This window comes from Apteryx rowi, unplaced genomic scaffold, assembly GCF_003343035.1.
Source record: "Apteryx rowi isolate R43461 unplaced genomic scaffold, aptRow1 scaffold_7, whole genome shotgun sequence".
Classification (NCBI taxonomy): Eukaryota; Metazoa; Chordata; class Aves; order Apterygiformes; family Apterygidae; genus Apteryx; species Apteryx rowi.
The window spans coordinates 1,538,932-1,556,863 of NW_020450982.1; the positions used below are offsets into that span (position 1 = coordinate 1,538,932).

The 17,932-nt window shown below is 38.4% G+C and overlaps 1 protein-coding gene across 1 annotated transcript in view; it reads left to right on the plus strand.

Moving 5' to 3' along the window:
* Nucleotides 1-16,202, plus strand: part of TTC39A (tetratricopeptide repeat domain 39A) — a 41,269-nt gene extending 25,067 nt beyond the window's left edge. Inside the window, exons 12-19 of the mRNA XM_026086938.1 lie at nt 665-756; nt 1,829-1,949; nt 4,293-4,404; nt 7,150-7,264; nt 7,965-8,081; nt 11,967-14,411; nt 15,132-15,323; nt 16,115-16,202. Of these exons, the coding sequence (XP_025942723.1) occupies nt 665-756; nt 1,829-1,949; nt 4,293-4,404; nt 7,150-7,264; nt 7,965-8,081; nt 11,967-12,087 (678 nt within the window). The 3' untranslated portion in view covers nt 12,088-14,411; nt 15,132-15,323; nt 16,115-16,202. The remainder of the gene's footprint in view (nt 1-664; nt 757-1,828; nt 1,950-4,292; nt 4,405-7,149; nt 7,265-7,964; nt 8,082-11,966; nt 14,412-15,131; nt 15,324-16,114) is intronic.
* The last annotated feature ends 1,730 nt before the right edge of the window (nt 16,203-17,932 follow it).

Consider the following 17,932-nt stretch of genomic DNA (forward strand, 5'->3'; position numbering starts at 1 on the left):
AATATGCTCTTGAAAACTCTTGAAACTTACAGATACTGTATAGTCCTTAAATCAGTACTCGGGAATTCACCAACTCTTATTCTCAACTACTGAAATATTGTCATGTCCTCTGCTGCTTTTCTTTCTTGGTTTCTGAATATATGATTGCTCGGGAATCCCTATGAGATCAGTACATTTCATAATCTGAAGTCTTGAAGCCCTTTAAAAACCAGCTGATGTTCTCTAGGACTTGATATTTGAGATATGCTACCAAGTTGTGACTGAACATGTAGACCATATGATATTATTTTCTTCTCTGAGCATGACCTTTTCATAAGTTTTCTAGTGTATATTCTTGAGGGTAATAAAAAWTTCACTTTACACAAGTATGACATTTAATTGTACAGTTGTTCTTGGAATGTGAACAGAAACTGGTACAAAGAAAATAAAGGCATACATGGTTTAAAAAAAMCCCCAAAACTCATCATTTGCTCTTCTCCCCTTTTTGAAATACTGGAACCAGTGTTTGAAAGCAGATTTTCTGCCTAAAATTTTGTAGAATTACTTCTGCTGACAAGCAAAAGCAGCAATGTCTTCYTCTTTGTTGCTGTTTTGTTCTTTACGTCAATAATGGTGATGATGTAAATTCATTTTACTGTACAGGTATTCTTGATTGCATTTGCAGGCTACCTACATTTACATGAAAGCTGCCTACCTCAGTATGTTTGGTCCAGATGACTGCAGTCCTTTTGGAGATAATGAAGTTGAATTATTTAGGTAAAATTTACTAATTCCCAGTTCTGACAGTAATCAATTTCTTATCCTTTCAAGCCACAGTGTCAAGGGAAGAGAGGGAAAATTACTCATTGTGCAGTTAGGAAGATCTGTACAAATAGCATTTGAATTGGTAAGTAATTGGGGAGTGAAACTTTCCCTTTAGATTTATGTGGATCCTGAATTGAGACAGCAGTTTTCTCCTGATCTAGAAATACTTTGGAGGCAGGATATTAGTTTTATCAGCCATACAGTGGCTGCTGCTGTTGTATGTAACGTTCACATGCTTTTTCAGTTGTTTCCTTTAATCAATGTGATGTACAATCTCAAAACCTTAAATAGATCGTGCTACAAAATGTGTGCCTCCTATAACAGCTATTGGAGACAACWTCAATACAATTTGATTCTTGAGTTTTGTATCTGAGAGGAATATGAATTGGTTAAAAGTGCAAGTGAATATATGTGCTATTGACACAATAAATTAAATCTAGTTGTAATGTTTAAGCTCAAAAATACCTGAATTTTGTTGGGCCGAAGAAAACCAATTAATTTGTTTTTTGAAAAATTTTCTATAAAACTTAAATATCACTTTTTATGTACTTACAATATATTGATACTTTTCAAGCCTTTCATATTTTATCTAATCATTACAAGCAGATTTCATTGGATTTGGGGTCCATTATGAAGTGAGTTAGTTTAGTCTTTGGGAGAATGGGAGTAAGACTAACAAAATCTAGCTTGTCTCTTCCTCAGTCTGTGAAAGACATGGGCCTTGCTGCATGTCAGTGCAGAGTTATAATAATTTAGGCTCATCACCTAATTTATTCACTGCAGGGGGGAAGCATCCCTCTTTCTCCTCCTTGATTAGAGAGGAAGCCTAAAGAGAGATGCTTCCCCTGTATAAAGGCAGCTTTGATGAATATGCATTGCCCTGCTTCCCCAGACATAGCAATAATTCAGTGTGTAACAGCTTTTATAAACTCTCTTCAGTTTGATTTTTTTTTTTTTATTTGAATGTTTTTTCCCCAGAGGTTCATAGAATAAAAATTATTTTCATTTTCTTTTTAACCTTCAGAAGCGTTCCCAGTTTGAAACTGAAAATTGCAGGGAAATCACTGCCTACGGAAAAGTTTGCCATTCGTAAAGCTCGACGATACCTTTCTTCAAATCCTATTCCTTTGCCAGTTCCACCTTTGGTAAGTTAGAAATATTCCTCCCTCTCCATTATTGTAATTTTTCTTTAACTTATAAAATGGAAATGAAAATRAGATTATTATAATAGTATCTTTCCATGTTTCTAAGGTAAAACCTCTGCAGGAGACTGGAATGTTCCCAAAACAAAGCCAAATGAATGCAAGGAATGTTGTAAAACTGGGGCATGCATCAGCCACAGGGAACTAAGCCAGCTGTTTGTCACACGCAAATGTGTTGCGTGTGTAACCCATGATTCCAGCTTTAGACTAACATGCCTTTAACAGCTTTCATTGATTACCTTTTGAGGAACATTGCCTTGGGTCTCTTCTGTCATGTATGTCATTTACTGAGGCTACTAAATGAAGACTTTAAGGTACAAGAGAGGGGGAAAAAAATCAAGGAAACAGTGCAAGAACTAGGGGACTGCATGTAAGCATCTGCTTACATACCCCTGCGTGTTTGCAATTTGGTGCTCTCCAGAGCACCTCATGGGTGGCAGGATGAAATACAGCCAATTCTTTTTGGCCAATCCAGAAAGCTATTCCATTGATTGATTTTTGTGCCTGTAGTGCTGGGAGATTCCCCATGGCCAGGTAAAAACCACTTCATAAGGTGCCCTTTTGCCTAGTACGTAGCATTTACAAAAATCTGTCCCCAAAGAATGGGTAAAAGAACATGAAAAGATTTTGGCTCCACAGGTTTGCCAAGTGCAGTGGAGTTAACATTTTCAGTGCTTTGAGCGGTTGTGTTTGAGAAACAGATGGATAATAGTGTATACTCTTTAAGAAAATGCCGGAACAAGGAGAGCTTCTTGGAGATGCCAGTGAGTAGTGATTTCTTAGCCCGTAAGTTGGGTATGTGACACAGTGCTTCTTACAGAAACGTAGTCTCTTGCGGATGAATTACAGCATAGCATGGATATTCACTAGAGGCCACTTTCCACTAAGTTCTTAAGACTGAAATGAGAGAAATAATCAGGTTACCTTGATTTGCCTTTCAGGTTTCAGAAATTGTGGCGAGTGAGAAACGTGCACGCCTGGGTTTTGGTCGGGCTGTTGCAATGGGATTGCTGGCGGAGCAGCTTTCTCTGCTAAAGGCTTTCCGTGGTGCGCTGGGGGCACTGCGCCGGCTTTGCTTCTGCTGCAGTTGCATTGCAGAGGCAGCAGATGCCGCAGCTGAACAGTTAAAAACACACTGAGGATGTGTGGAATTGGGGTGCAGAGTCTTAACTGAGCTGTTGCTTCTCAGGTTTTTCCTTTCACTGTGAATGGACTTGCTGAGAGGAGGGAGGTCTCAACTCAAATATTTAGCCTAGAATAAATGTAGTTTGAGTACTTCTATGTCTAAGCCATGTTACCAAATCTACATTAGATACAACACAGATTTTCCAGATCAGATTGTGAAGGAAAACATGACTGGAGTTAAAACACTGTTTTGTCTATTCTATCCTGACACCTTTCGGTCCTATAGCTCCAGAACTCAGTTATTCTGTACAGGAACTTTATAGAAAAGCTTTAAATTATCAAATACAGACCAGSTCTTATAAGACAAACAAACAAAAACACATGTCATGAGGACCTGTAGTAGGTCTCTATACTGTTTCCATCTTTGACTTTGTGAGTGCCAGTAGTAATGGGCACTTTAACACATTTGGTCTGGTGAGGCATTCTGAGGGAGAATCCCCAATAACAAATAGGAATTAAACCAATAGCTTTTAATAGCATTTACTCTGAAAAACATTTACAGTATACAGAATACAAAAAAGTTGTTTTTTGAGGGAACTTCAAACAAACCTGAAAAATTTAATAGAGGTTTACAATTCTGCTCTAGAAATTCTGTAGGTTGGTTTAAAGTTTGGCTTAAAGATTGTTGGAGGGTTTTGTTTGATGGTTGGTTGGTTTGTTTTGAAATTCTGAGATTTCATAGTTTCTATGGAAGCAATATATTATAATTTATTTGTATTTATTACAGACCTGGTTAGGTTAGAACTGAAAAACAAGAGGAGGCCTTATTCAAAGGACATTTATCCATGAGGCATTCGGGTTTTAAGTCTGTTTTTCATGTTGGTATTGGCCTTTATTTATAAGCGAGTTAGTGTTCTACTCGARCAATCCTCTTTGTCATGTGAAGTAAGTGGCCCTTTAGGAGTTTTCCAGGACTAACTTTTACTCTGAAAATGAGTGTAACTAGTTTTCAGTTACAATGAAAATATGTATTGACAAACTGAGTTTCTAGTTAAGGAATCTGCAAATTTCTCACCATGGATAGAGATAAGCTGAAGTACCTGATATCTGAATTTATCCAGTACCATAATTAACAATGCTGTCTTCTCTCCCTGACCCTAGGAAATGATGTATATCTGGAATGGCTATGCTGTAATTGGAAAATGCCCAGACTTAACAGAAGGAATGTTAGAGACTTTAATTGAAGCAGAAACAGCATTGGCAAGAAGTTCAGGTAAACAGCGATATGGTTTAAGCAGGTATTTTACAATGGGATAGCTGAAGATACTATCTGTGTATAAAGAAAGTCTCATTAGTAAAGTTAATCTGATCGTAGGCAGAAGGCAAATAATGAAACCATAAACTGTTAATGCAGATGGGAATAATTTTCGTCTTTCAGTATAGCAATAACTTATAATGGTAACAAACTGTTTTACATCTRCAGATAGGTGAGAAGAATAGTCTATGACATATATTAAAGGCTTGTTTATTTTGCTATATCTGTTAATTTTAAAAGATCAAAATTAGCATATGCATTGACTTGATTACTTGGACCAGAAAGTTTTGTTATCCTCAGAGACTGTATTTCAGTTCTGAAGGATAAATGAAAGGAGACAAAGTATCAGCCTTGTTTTAAAAATGCTGTTGACTTAGGACAAGACCTTGGAAGGCTGAATGGTATTTGTACGTCAACAGTATGCTGTAGAAAGCTAGGACATCAGGATGGGCTTCCTTTGTATGACGAATGAGCACAAGAAGRGGGATTGTATGGAACTAGAACAGGCTCTGCTGCCACATCTGTCAGTCTGGTAGTTAGCCATCCGTGAGAGAGCTAACTGCTGTTAATTTCTTGCCAATCTTTCCCAGCTCCTATGGGAGTGCAACCACACTCCCATAGGGGAGTTCACAGCCTTCCTCACAGTGTTTCCTCCTACTAAATATGTGATCTTCTTATATACTACCTTCCTGCAAAAGGATCGAGCCCATCGTGACAAAGGAGTGTAGGTTAAATCACTGCATTGCAGTCTTCCTGTGCATATTCCGGGTGTTACACAGGTGTTCGTTTAGAGTTGAAGATGTTGCTCGAAAGAGGGGCTAAAGCTGTCTCCTTTTTAAATCCTTGAAAAAGACAGGAGAGAAGTATTTGCAGTRAAGGTGACATGTTGGAAGGCTTTTCACAAAGCCTTCTTTCACCTTCTCGTTTGGCTACATTATTTTAGATAAGTGATTTATTACTCTGTTTCTTCTTTTCCTGTTTTGTGAATAAGGCTGGCTAACTTTTTGCAGGGATTTTTTGAGGTTGATTCATCTTTGTAAAACACTGTGAGGACCTGTGGTCAGAAAGTGTGATATATTTTAAAGACATCAACAATTTAAAGTATTACCAGTTTCAAGTAGTGACTTGCTGTTTTCAGGCATCATGCTTTCCTTGAGCTTTCCTGACAGCGTTTGAGGTTTTACTATTGTATTTTCTTGTCTTTTCAAATATTGTCCTCTGTCTTATTGTTAGATTCTTAATGCAAGAATCTAATGCTATAAAATTACAAGCCTGAAAATGTGCGTATGATTAGTGTTATACAGTATAAGGAGTCAAAGGAAGTCAGTTATTGGAAATACATCTAGAAATATAAATCTGATATACATAATTATATCTAGGATAGATCCCTAAATGTTTGTTTATATAATCCAGGGCAGTTTGTCCAGGATGTGTTAAAAGTAGAGAAAATATATGCATGTGATTGTGTTCATAGAAAAGTTGGCCAGAAGGAACAATTGATCTGCTTTTTATTCTTCTAATGAAATAAGGAAAACTTTTTTGTGGCCCTGAGCCATCTGGCTGTGGACATACTTCGTGTGTCGACTTTTGCTCTCTTCCCCATTCCTTCTAAGTTTGTTTTCTGAATAGTCATTGGTCATCTTCCCTGGGTTTTGCTTTGGAGATATACRTAGATGGTATAGTAGATTTCTCTGTAGGACTTAGCAATAGAAGTGACTGTGTGTATTGCTGTAGGTGCAGGAGTTTTTCAGTGCATATCCAACTGTAAGATCAAGGCCTCTAACTGCATACCCCAAAGGGGAGCGACTGTTTCATGCTGTGGGTGCCAGCATTTAATCAGCTGGAGCGACAGAGGAAGAACTGTGTGACCTTGAGGAATGCAGTAATAGAAACAGGGTGAAATTCAAGAAGCCAAAATGCGGTATTACACATTTTGCAGAAATTCTTAATAGTTAGTATTTCATGAGTTGGAAATGAGCTTTGCTTATAAATTTAAAACTAAGCTGCCAATGTGGAGAAGTTATTACACAGATGTTTTCAAAATGTACCATGCAAAATTTTCCTGATAGAGAAGGGGTATTAGTGATGACTTTGGGCTAGGCACTGTTAAGACCTAGCATATGTAATTCTGGGCAATCATGGCTAGAAGGACAAACTCAAAGTGAAACAGGTGAAAAGAAGGTACTGTAGGAAAATGAGGGAATGTTAACTGTAGCCAGCAAAGTTAGGCGTATTTTCTTTAGCAAAAGGTGAAGAATTGATAAAAATGTTCCCTATGAACAGATCATGTGGCTAAAAGTCAAGGAGGGAGAAGAGCTGTATTTACTAAAGAACAGTGAAGACAAAGTTGAAAGATTATAAATTGGACCTCAGTATTTCCAAAGTAGAAACTTTAAGAGTTTTTAGGTGTCAGAACAATAAGATTGTGGAATTGCCTTTCAGTTGGGGCGGTGGGGACAGAACAGTTCAACAATTTTTAGACAAAGTTTGATCGGTTTATGAAAACGATGATGCGTGTTTGTGATAGCAGAAAATGGCACTAAATGAATTAAATGAACCAGTTGGTTCCTTCTGTCCTGCCTTCCGGTAAATAAATCATACTCATACCTACCTGTGTAAAAGTTTCCCTGCAGGTAGGAAAATCTCCAATGCTCTAAACAGTTTTCTAAAATGTGCCATCTCATAATTTCCTTCACCTTGCAGCTACAGAGTTACTAGCAGATGACCAGTGCGTGATAAAACTGTTAAAGGGTTTATGCCTCAAGCATTTGGGCAAGATCTCAGAGGCAGAAGATCATTTTACTTACATCCATTTAAAGTAAGTTTTCATAGCTGGCATACAGGAGAACTCCTGAATTTCTCAGTAACTCTTCATTTTAAGCAAGGGCAGATGAAACATTGTTATGAATAGAAGGGAGAGGACTACAGAATCTTTACTATTTATTTCACTTGCTTTGATGTCAAGGGATCACAATTTTAATTGCTGGTGGTGTTAGGCATATAAGAAAGAAGGATTGCAAATCTGCAGTCTTTACTGGGATATTTTCTCATTTTGGGGGACTATACATGCATAAAATCTGTGAGATACCAGTGCTTCCCCACACCACCTTATCAGTCCTGAAGAAGCTATGCCCAAAGAGCCAAACGCAGTCTGCAGAGACAGATGGCAGCACAGTTGTACTTGGAACTTCTCTACCTCATGCAGTGAAAGGCATCTCTTTTTGTCAGTTCACATGGATAGGGCTCATAATATTGTCACCTTTTCTAATTCTTCCCTGATAATAAGGGYGATGTTTTATAATCCTGAGAAATAACATACTGTGCAGCATGGTTATGCAAAATACACATTTAATAACCTGGAAGGTAGTTTTGGATAGAGAACATGACGAGTGTTGTAACAGAGATTGATTACTCCTTCAGATCTTAGCTAATCTCTTATTTATTTGTGTTTGGAGCTGTTAAATGAAGGAAACGGTATATCATTTCAAGATCTTGATGCTATTTCTTTTCCAATGCAGTGAGAAGAAGATAAAATACGACCATTATCTAATTCCAAATGCTTTGCTGGAGCTTGCAGTACTGTACCTGGACCAGGGAAGAAGAGAAGAAGCAATAAAACTACTGGAAAGAGCAAAGTAAGCAAGTGAAAAGCCTGTGCTGATGTCTGATGGGTCAGTATGGTATTTTACTGAAAAGCAAGAAGCAAAACCATTTGATTAATACTATGGGAACTCATTGTTTGTTTATTCACTGAAATCCCTCGTTTTGACTGGGGCCTTTTTAATGGTAGACACTATCTGATTATTCAGTCTATGGCTATCCATCCATTCCTGTAGGAGAAAAAGTAATTTTAAAGATCTTAATATAACTGTCAAGGGCTTCCATGAGAAATAATCCATGTATGACAAAATTAAATAATCTTTGTAGGCTCCTTACTTTTTCATAAAAGATGCATTAAATGAAATCAAAACTCCGTGTTATGGTTGAAATAGCATTACTCAAATTGATGGCTAACAGTGCTGTTTAATTCTATTTGATGAAATACATTTAAAGATAACTCTTCAGGTTGCATTTAGTATCTTTGCTTCATTGTTTTATCTGCATCTGGAATACAGCTGAACCACCTGCCTTTGGTATTTGTGTTGTGTGATTGATTTTTCTGTCAAAGTAAGTTTATCAGGAATAGTTGGACTTGATCACGTATGTCCTTTATTGTAGAACTAACAAAATATATTTGTGCCTCGGTCTCACTCTTAGCTTCTCTGCTGAGCCAAAATTTCTTGGGGGGGAACTATCGAAACCAAACCACCTTTCAAGCATCCTGTCCAAGCAGGGTTGTCCGTATCTCTGCCTGAGTACTGAATGATTCCAGATGTCTGCACGTTTCAGTGCACAGGGTCAAGTCCACCACTGCTGCAGGTGTGAGTGGCTGCAAAACTGATGTCTGGCCCCAAGCTTCAGAGAGGTCAGATCGTGTTTTTGTGTTGAGGTTTTTGTCCACATCAGTCCACTATGCAAGGAAGAGTGGTGAATCAGTCTGCTAAAGATTATGCCAAAAGCCTGTCAACACAAAAATTGAAACATTGCAGTTCTTAATCTTCTATGCTTGTGAGCCTGGACTCTGTAGACTCATGGAAGATATTAACAATAGCAAAAATTTTGTTAGAAAATGCATTGGAAAGTGTTTCACTCAGTTTCACATTCCTCAAAGCACACATTTCCTTCTGTTCTCATTTTCTTTGTTCAAATCTATCTTAAAAGAGGCCTAGAAATTAATAATTCAGGACTTCTCGTTCTGTCTAGTCCTTTTATCACTTCATGCTGAGCCATTCGCATTCCCACTTGTYGCTCTGTGGCTCAGCGCACAGACCCCTTCAAGGGCGGAAGTCAAGCTTGAAGAGGAACACAACAGATAGCTGCTTTAAGTATGTTGTTACCCAATGTATGAAAAACTCATACGCAGGTGTGCCATGCTCAAAGAACCCATGGAAACTGAAATTATATGCAAAATATAGAAGTCTTGTTTCAATCAGTTATAAAAAATGCAGTCCCTAAATGGTCACCTGTGGCTGTTATACTTGATTAGAAGTGCMAGTATTTCACAGTACCAACATGATTTGGGTCCATGTGGCCTTTCTGCAATGTAGGCACCTGTGGTGGGACTCTAACTTCAACCTTAATTTCAGAGTAGACCTTTGTGTACCACGGTATCCTTAGCAGTCCTTCATATACTGTCCAAACTCATTTTTTATTCCAAACTAAAGCTGTTCAACTCACAGGTAGTATCAGTAAGTCGAGAGAATATGCTATGTCTGTCAGGAGAGGGCACTTTTACCTTCTACAAATCATCAGACACAGCCRCAGCAGCAATATCGGGATTAGCGAAGGTTTAACTCCGAATGCACGGGTATTTCTAAGCGTTCAGCTTAAAATGCTGATTTTCTTTTTAGCCCCTAGAGGGAGAACGTGTTGTCCATGGTGGGTTTCGGGAATGCAGAATTAGGTTTGCCATTGGCCAGAGTGGAGATGAGCACTCTGCTTGTGGATGACGCTTGATTTGCTTGAGCTGACTCCATATACTACTGCTGGCTTCAATGCTTCAGCTCTAGGAGAAAGGGTGGAATGAGATGATAAACAGTTTTGTCTTGATCATGCACAGAATCATTTCCATTTGTATTACCATAAGCTACAAGCAAGAATGTCAGCCAACTGATGAGAAAAACAAATGGTGGTTTTTATTTTTTCTTGACAAAGTCTACTTAATTTAAAGCAAAAACTCCAGAGAGTTTCAGATCAGCGTAGAGGACAATCTGTTCATTTCCTCTATTCAGCCAGCTTCTTGAGTGCTGCGTGCATAATATTATAAGCTGATGAAGGATGGCTGTGGAATTCCTCTTTTTCCACAAAGAGACTGCCATGGGGCAGATACCATGTTTTCATGCTTGATTTAAATTATGAATTTTGAACCGAAATGCTTTTAAAATATACGGATTGTTTAATACTTGATGTTATGTTTCTGTAGGGGAAAAATGGCAAATTCTGTTAAAAGAAAATTAGGAAAGTCTTACAACCATTGGTGTCTAGATCCTGTATCTGTCCTACAAGAGTTGAAATGTTCATTCCTAGAAAGTCTACACTTTCTTCAAAGGCTCTTTAGAACATAACTTAGCTACTGGAGGCTATAGGCAGATGACACCGCTGAGCCAGCCACTAGGTGTTTGTGGGGGAAGGAAGAAATTCCTTTTTTTCCTGCCAGTCTTTCCCTGGGCTGGCGTACTGCTCCTTGAAAATCTGTGTGGAGTCTTGCGTGCACCCTCTTTCTCTTTCCAAGTTTCCAGGGCAGCCGATCATCTGGCCTTATTCCCCGCTCACATGATACAGCGGTGCTCCTGTAACACATCTTTGACAACCACAGGATGGAGACAAGGGGTTTCTCTCTTCAGGTTCAGGACTTCTCTCTCTCTCTTTCTCATTTTTTCTCTCTGTCCTTGAAATGTGTCTGCTGAATTAAGATGAGTTCAACATTCGTCTCTTCTTGGGAGTGTTTTGTAGGTAGTACAGGGACGGGGGTGAGTAGGACTGCATAGCATGGCTGAACAGGCTTTGCATCTGCTGAACTTCAGCAGCATCTCTCCTTTCCAGTATCAGAAGCACTTGAAAAATACAAGATTTGGTTTGCTTGTGTTGATTAACATCAGGGAATGATGGCTCATTTATGATCTAAGAGTAACTTCCAGATTGAGAATGATGCTCCCTTAGTTTCTTTGGAAGTCTTAGCTTTATTCTTTTCCCCCACATGTTGCTTTTAAAATGTTTCTTAAGTTCTTTTATTGTGTATTTGGAAAATAAGTGGTAGATGGTTGAAAGCATCCAGAAGAAACAATATCACTGAAACGTATGTCTTTCCTGTTACCACTGTACCAAATATAGGCAATTGAAGTCTTCATCCCTTTTTTAATATATCTAGAAAGTGAATAAATTCTTAATTCATTGTAATTTTCATTCTATACTGCTTAACAGTTAGCAGTGGCTGTCGGTCTCATTCCTGTCCATACTCTAGCTAACAAAGGTCCATATCACTGCTGCCAAGTGGTTAAATCCTTGCCCTTAGCACACACTAACTATCTTATTAAAATGAGGGAAAAAATCCCCAAAATGTTTGTTTTCAAATTTGTCAGTAATACTTTGGGAGGCAAAAATCTAATTTCTGAATGTAAACTAAGTGGATGYTATGGATATTTAATATGGACTCAATACTTTGATTGAGTGGAACAGATTCAATTTCTTATTAAACTATATTTTCCCTGGTAATTGCCAGACAGTGGAACTACAAATAAAGAACAAAGAGCTGCATTGTTTGTCTAGGAGCACATGCCTGTGTTTTAGAGGAGGCAACAAAGGAGCTTGTGAAGAAAGGCTTTTTGCTGTCTACAGTTGTTTTGCTTAAAACAGTAACATAGAGATAACTTGAAAATGTTTAAAATATATATATTCATCATAGTGGTCTGCTTTTGTTTTAGACAAAACTACAAGAATTACTCCATGGAAACAAGAACACATTTCCGAATTCAAGCTGCCCTGCACCAAGCCAAATCCGTCCCAGAAAACCCAATGCACTCCGGAGCCTCAGCAGTGTCGTAACTTTTTCTTCTTTGACGTCCTGTTTGTTTGCAAACTTTGGTGCAGAAAACTACTGATACTTCAGAAATTGTTTTTCCTTCTCTTTCAAGTCAGTGAGAAACCAAATCATTTAAAATTTTAAAGGTGATGCATAAAACATTAATCTAATGTAACAACAYGGCAAAAAAAATCAAACCAACCGTAACCCTTAAAAAAAATTTTTTTTTAACAAGTGGCTTTTTGAATACTTACATCTGTGTAATTCACTTCCACTCATGTATGCCTTTTTTTCTGGTGTCCACAACATTTACTAAGCAAGCTAGAACATAAAGCAGAACAATTGAAAAAAACTTTTAAGGATCACAGATTTAATCTGTGTTAGCTATAAATGTTAATTTGAATTTATATTGCTAGCAGTTGAAAAGGAAGCATCACTTTTTCCAGGTACCTATTTAGTTGAAATGGTGTGAGAAAATCTCAGTGCGCAAGAAGCATAACAGGGAGCGGTTTTGAATCCTGGGCATTTCCAGTTGTGCACAGAAAGCTTCTCTTTACTAGCTTTTACTAGTCATTTATTTTGCTGCTGTAAGAAATTTGCTGGTGAAGAAAATGGTCTCTCTTGTGCGGGTATCTTGGCTTTTTCTTTAATTTGATCTTCATGTCAAGCCTGTCATTTGTAATGGCTGAATAATTTACAGTCTACCAAGAAGTTTAGAAAAAAAACAAAAAAAAACAAATGAAGATGACAGTATAAAACTGTATCACTTCTTCTTTGACAAGATTAAAAATGGGAGGACCTTAGGAACCAGTTCTGTTGTTAGACTGAACATGATTTGGAATTTATATCATATTTAAAACACAAGTCCTTGAAGATCACTTAAGAAATAGCAATATGCCACTCACTGTACARCAATACAAAGTTCCTGTGACAGTCAGCTCCTTAAAATGATTGTTCTTAGGCTTACCTAGCTGAGATGTCCATGTTTAAAGAGATCGTATGGCAACATTTCCTTGTTAGGAAGTTTAGGTTGGAGCAAGCTCTCTTGACGCAGTGCTCTGCRTTTTTACAAAAGAGGACACTTACTCTTTTTGATCTTTATTGATTTTTTGGGGAATCTGTGAGGAAGGTGCTTTGAGGGGGATTGAGGATAGAGCAAAGGGCTAGCTCCTCTTTCCAATGGTGTCTGCCATAGAATTGCTACTTTTCTGCGAAACTGCTAAAGCCAGCAGTAACACAGRTTTGCACTGTATTTACTGTTCTCAAGGCTAGCTCCATGCTTTTACTCCTGGATTTCTTTGGGACAGATTTCTACCTCCCTTTTGAAGGAGATTCTTCCCCATGACCTGTTCTGATATATGGAGATGGGAGGTCCTCTGACAACCCTTTTTCTCCAATGGAAATGTTTGTCAGGAAGATTCCTGTCTATGTATCTCACAGTGAATATTCTTTCTCAAGTGACTGTTCCTAGCAGAAGAGAAAATTGACAGTTTGTAACTTTGCTTTTACCTCCTCTAGGAAAATGACATTGTTTTATAATGCAAATTCATGTGCAAGGAGACAACCGCCTGTTCCTCAACACTGAGAACTTGCATTGTCTTAAAAACAGACACCTTTCATAAAAGTCTTCCCAAGTTAAAATCACAGATGAAGAATGCATTTTTTTTAAAGAAGTGACTTTCTCAGTTCAGATGATCATAAATAAAATTCAGTACGAACAATTACACTATTTACGTATTGTGCATCAAAATTTAAGTGTAAAAATTCAGCCATTCTTTGTATATAATAAAAAAGATTCTTGTTCTACTTCATGCATATAACGCCTCTTCTTCCAGTTGTGTCCTTTTCAAATACTTTGGCGGTCTAAACATCTTTGGAGCAAGCAGTGCCATGAAAATTAGCATATCTTGTACTTTGCAGAAAGTGAACAATCCTTGGGACTGTAGATTCATCTCACAAGGCCACTGAAACACTCTTTGAAATTTCGCCCACATCCGAGTTTCTCTTATGCTGTCAACTACATTGCACAAAGGACAAATACTGTGTAATATGCAATCAACTTCCCTGCTGCTTTGCAGAGGTGAAAATCCAAAGACTTTCCTAGTCATCTTTGGTTCAGCACAAACACCRGTCATATCGTGGACCTGATCTCCAGCTTTGATATCTCCATTAAGAACCTTGTTGTTAGCCATTATCGAGTAGTCTGTCCTTTCACTCTGACTCTTCAGCTCCCAACCAATAGGAGAGAGTCACCTTCCTGGTGCAACGAGGACTCATAGACTGTAATATTCCGAACTCCCTAAAGGAAAGCAACACCTTGCTTGCGGAAGGAGGAATGGAGGATCTGGTATGTGATCACTGTATATTAGCCTTGATTTTAGATATGTTCTCTTTTGACTGGCCCACCCTTGCACCCTGTCCATGAGCGTGCTTCATTTTGATGCTCTTCTCTGGCTGGTAAGCAAAAATTCAGTGTCAGTCTGGCCTGCAAATAATGTAACGATATCTGGAAGGTCTGTCCTGGGGTTGTCTCTCAGGCTGGAGAATCTTCCTGTTGCTTTTACTGAAGCTACTGCGTTCCTCCCGGAGGAGCTCTCCAAAGTGGTAAATGGCTTCATCAATCTGGCTTACCAAGTACAATGAATTAGGGAAAGCAGAAYTGGTGGGAGAAGTTCTCAAACAGCTTTAGAGTTCAGTATATTCACCTACCAAAAAAAATAGGGGATATGCTAGTGGAATAAAATCAAGGATTTTCAGCATGACCTAAGATTCACAAAGAGTAAATACTTCTTCAGGTAGGTATAGCCAGTAGCTCATTTGCAGAAGGAGTGATTAATTCCACTTTCAGRCTTTTTACAGTCTGGCTAATGCTTGAGAAACCTACTCCATGTGCTAGGTTTTAGCCAACAGCTGCTGGTATCAACTCTCTCTGTCCTCAGTAAAGCCAAAGAAGTTAACCAAAGGCAAGCTAATAGCTCATGTAGCAGAAAATAGTATTCTGCACTTGGCAGGACCTTGATCGTAAAACTTACATATTGTATTTCTTTTTTTTATGTATTTTATTTAGTAGCACTGATGAGTGGTTTCCTGTCAGTAGCTGAGGAGAAGAAATTCATACTTGGTTTCCTGGATCTCTGCAGCTGTTACCGTGACTCACCATGTGATACTGCTGCCTCATCTGAATGTGGTAGTGGCAAGGAAGGGAAAAACAGTAAAATGAGGATCGCCTTCATCGTTACATCTGATATTTGGAATTCACGTACGTGCGGTCTCTCAGTAAACGGAAGGGAGGTATGGGTTGACAAGTCATCAGTGAGCAGCTCATACTGAGTTCTAGGTATGCATCAACACCTAGCTCCTATAACTAACACCAGATGAGTAACCTGTTGGGTGAAGAATGGTGAGGCAAAGCTGAACCTGCACACAGGTTTTCTTGATGATCAGAGGAGAGTATTTTGATGAATTCACAAGCATGATGCAATTTCTATTATTTGGAAGCACCCACTTATGATTGCTTAACTAAACCAATAGCATAGGAGCACATTTTGATTTATTACAGATAAGCAGTTGTATAATCTCCAGTTAATGCCTTCTGTCATGGATGGTTAGTTTAAAGACTGTCCCATTCGGACAGACACTATCCTAGCCTCAGGTTATTTACGCTGGAGTGATACAGCATTCAAAACTTTGCTTAGGAGACTTTGTCATTTATAAAACATAGCAGCACAAAACAGGATCGAGTCAAACCTTTCCTCCCTTTTCGCACTGCTTTCTGCATTCAATTCTATATCAAGTCCATGCCTTTTTATTTCCCTGCTAGTTGATCTAAGGCCTGGCTCCAAACAGCTAAAAGGTAACGGCTTGATAGCTACGGCACCTTGCATGACTGTGGCCCAGCAGAAGCACCTGCAGTAACAGTAGTGCTCCTCCTCATGGCACAAAGCTTTCCTAGAGGGCAGTCCCGGAGTGCAGAAGGCACCCCAGGACCTTAAATGCAACCCTCGCAGCCCCCGGTTCCAACTGCAAGATACGTTTCTCTCCCTTCTCTAGCGTAAAAACGCAGCAGCAATGCACATGTACGTGAGACGACCCGAACGATGCGGCCCCCCTCTGGGAGGAAGAGGAGGAGATAAACAGGTGAGTCATGTTGTTTACTGCTCTACGGGGAAGGAGTTGGAAATGTCATTGATGAACAAGATCTGAAAACCTGAACAGACTAGAAATGAACTTGCTGCTTCTTGAGTTACGTTCTGCCAATACCCTCTTGTGATAMTATGCAGTGTATGTTGGCGAGTTTTTTAACTGAATGATTTGTCAGCGTAAAGTATTTTTAAAAGATGCTGTAAATTTAAGATGCTCTCTAGGTTCGCTTCAAATGCATCAAAAAAAGCCAGATACAAATATTTTCTTTAAAAAAAAAAAAATCCCAGCAAATCCCTATGTCAAAGACTTATGAACAGAGCTAATAAATTGCATTGCACTGTGGTAAAAATCTGCATGGTGTTTTTTTCCAAATTCAACAATATTTTTGTAGGACTAGGCTATGTTCCATTATTTTCTGGGCTTTTTAAATCTCTGAACCTACTTACTTTCATTGCTGGCTAGACATAGGCAAAATGCTTGTTTAAAACTATGGATTGTGGTGAATTCCAAGTGCTTTCACTGTCCTTGGCTATTTTACAGGAAGAATACAAAACTAAGTGTTCCCAAGCCCCCTGGCACAGTGTCTTTATTGGCTACTTCAATTAAAAAAAAAAAAGCCAAAAAACATTTTATCCCATGTTAGTCAAGTACTGTAACAACTGTTTCAGGTCTGCAGATGAATAGTAGTGTAATAGTCTCTTTTTTTATCTCTTGCTTTTACATTAATTGTGTTTCTGACCTATTAATCYAATTAGTAATGAGCTTCATGAAGGGGCCATGATGTCCAGCTATTTTAGAGGAAATATCTAGTGTTTGAATCTATTAAATTGACATTCAGTACTAGTGAGGGAGACAATGATAGTTAAAGGTTACTACTTATGTATAAATAAGGCATCTAGGGCCTGTGTTTTTGACTTGGACAGTGGAAAATGCTATTCTGTTCTGCAGAATTAGGTAATTTTTTTTGAACTCTCTGAACTTCTCTATTAACAGTGAATCAAAATTGCTGTGGCAAATGCAGAAAAATCTGCAGAAAGACCTATTTCTATGCTCTGGATTTTCTCTTCTAATTATGTTGCAGTTGGCARCTAGCACTAAATGCAGTTGTTTGTAATTATGCCAAAAGTAAATCGTAACTGTAAGAAAAAAGAAAAGCAACACTGTTTTCTCTCTTTTATGCGTGTGACTTATTTTTTATTACCGAGAAAAGCAATATAATCAAGTAAATTGCATATATAAGATATCTTCACCTCTTCGTGACTTCATAGCTTGTGAGTTTGAAAGATGATGACTAGTAGATGCCAGTGATGGAAAACCCTTGATGAAAGGGCTTTGCTCACAGCCTTTTATTAAGAAAATATATCTAAGGTTATTATAAAAATGCTGCTTTGGGTAGCACAGGTAATGTTTTGTTTAAATACTTATCAAAAATGCTACTTGTCCCTTAAACTTTTGCACAGGCAAGCTGCTGGAATGCAGATGGTGGAGGGCTTTTGGAGTAAGGATTACGTAGGATACAGTAGTTGTGGCTGTTTGGAGTCCATAGTTTCCATAGATTCCATTTCTGTGTCTGTGCCGGCGTTGCGTGCCTACATTTCATGCACTCTGCTTTCGGCAGTGGAGCAATTAAAGAAGCCAGAAAATTAGGAGTCTCTGGGCCCATTAACATCGCGATCATTTAGATTAGCGAGGCAGTTTGGGAACTGTGCGGAGAGGACAGCTTCA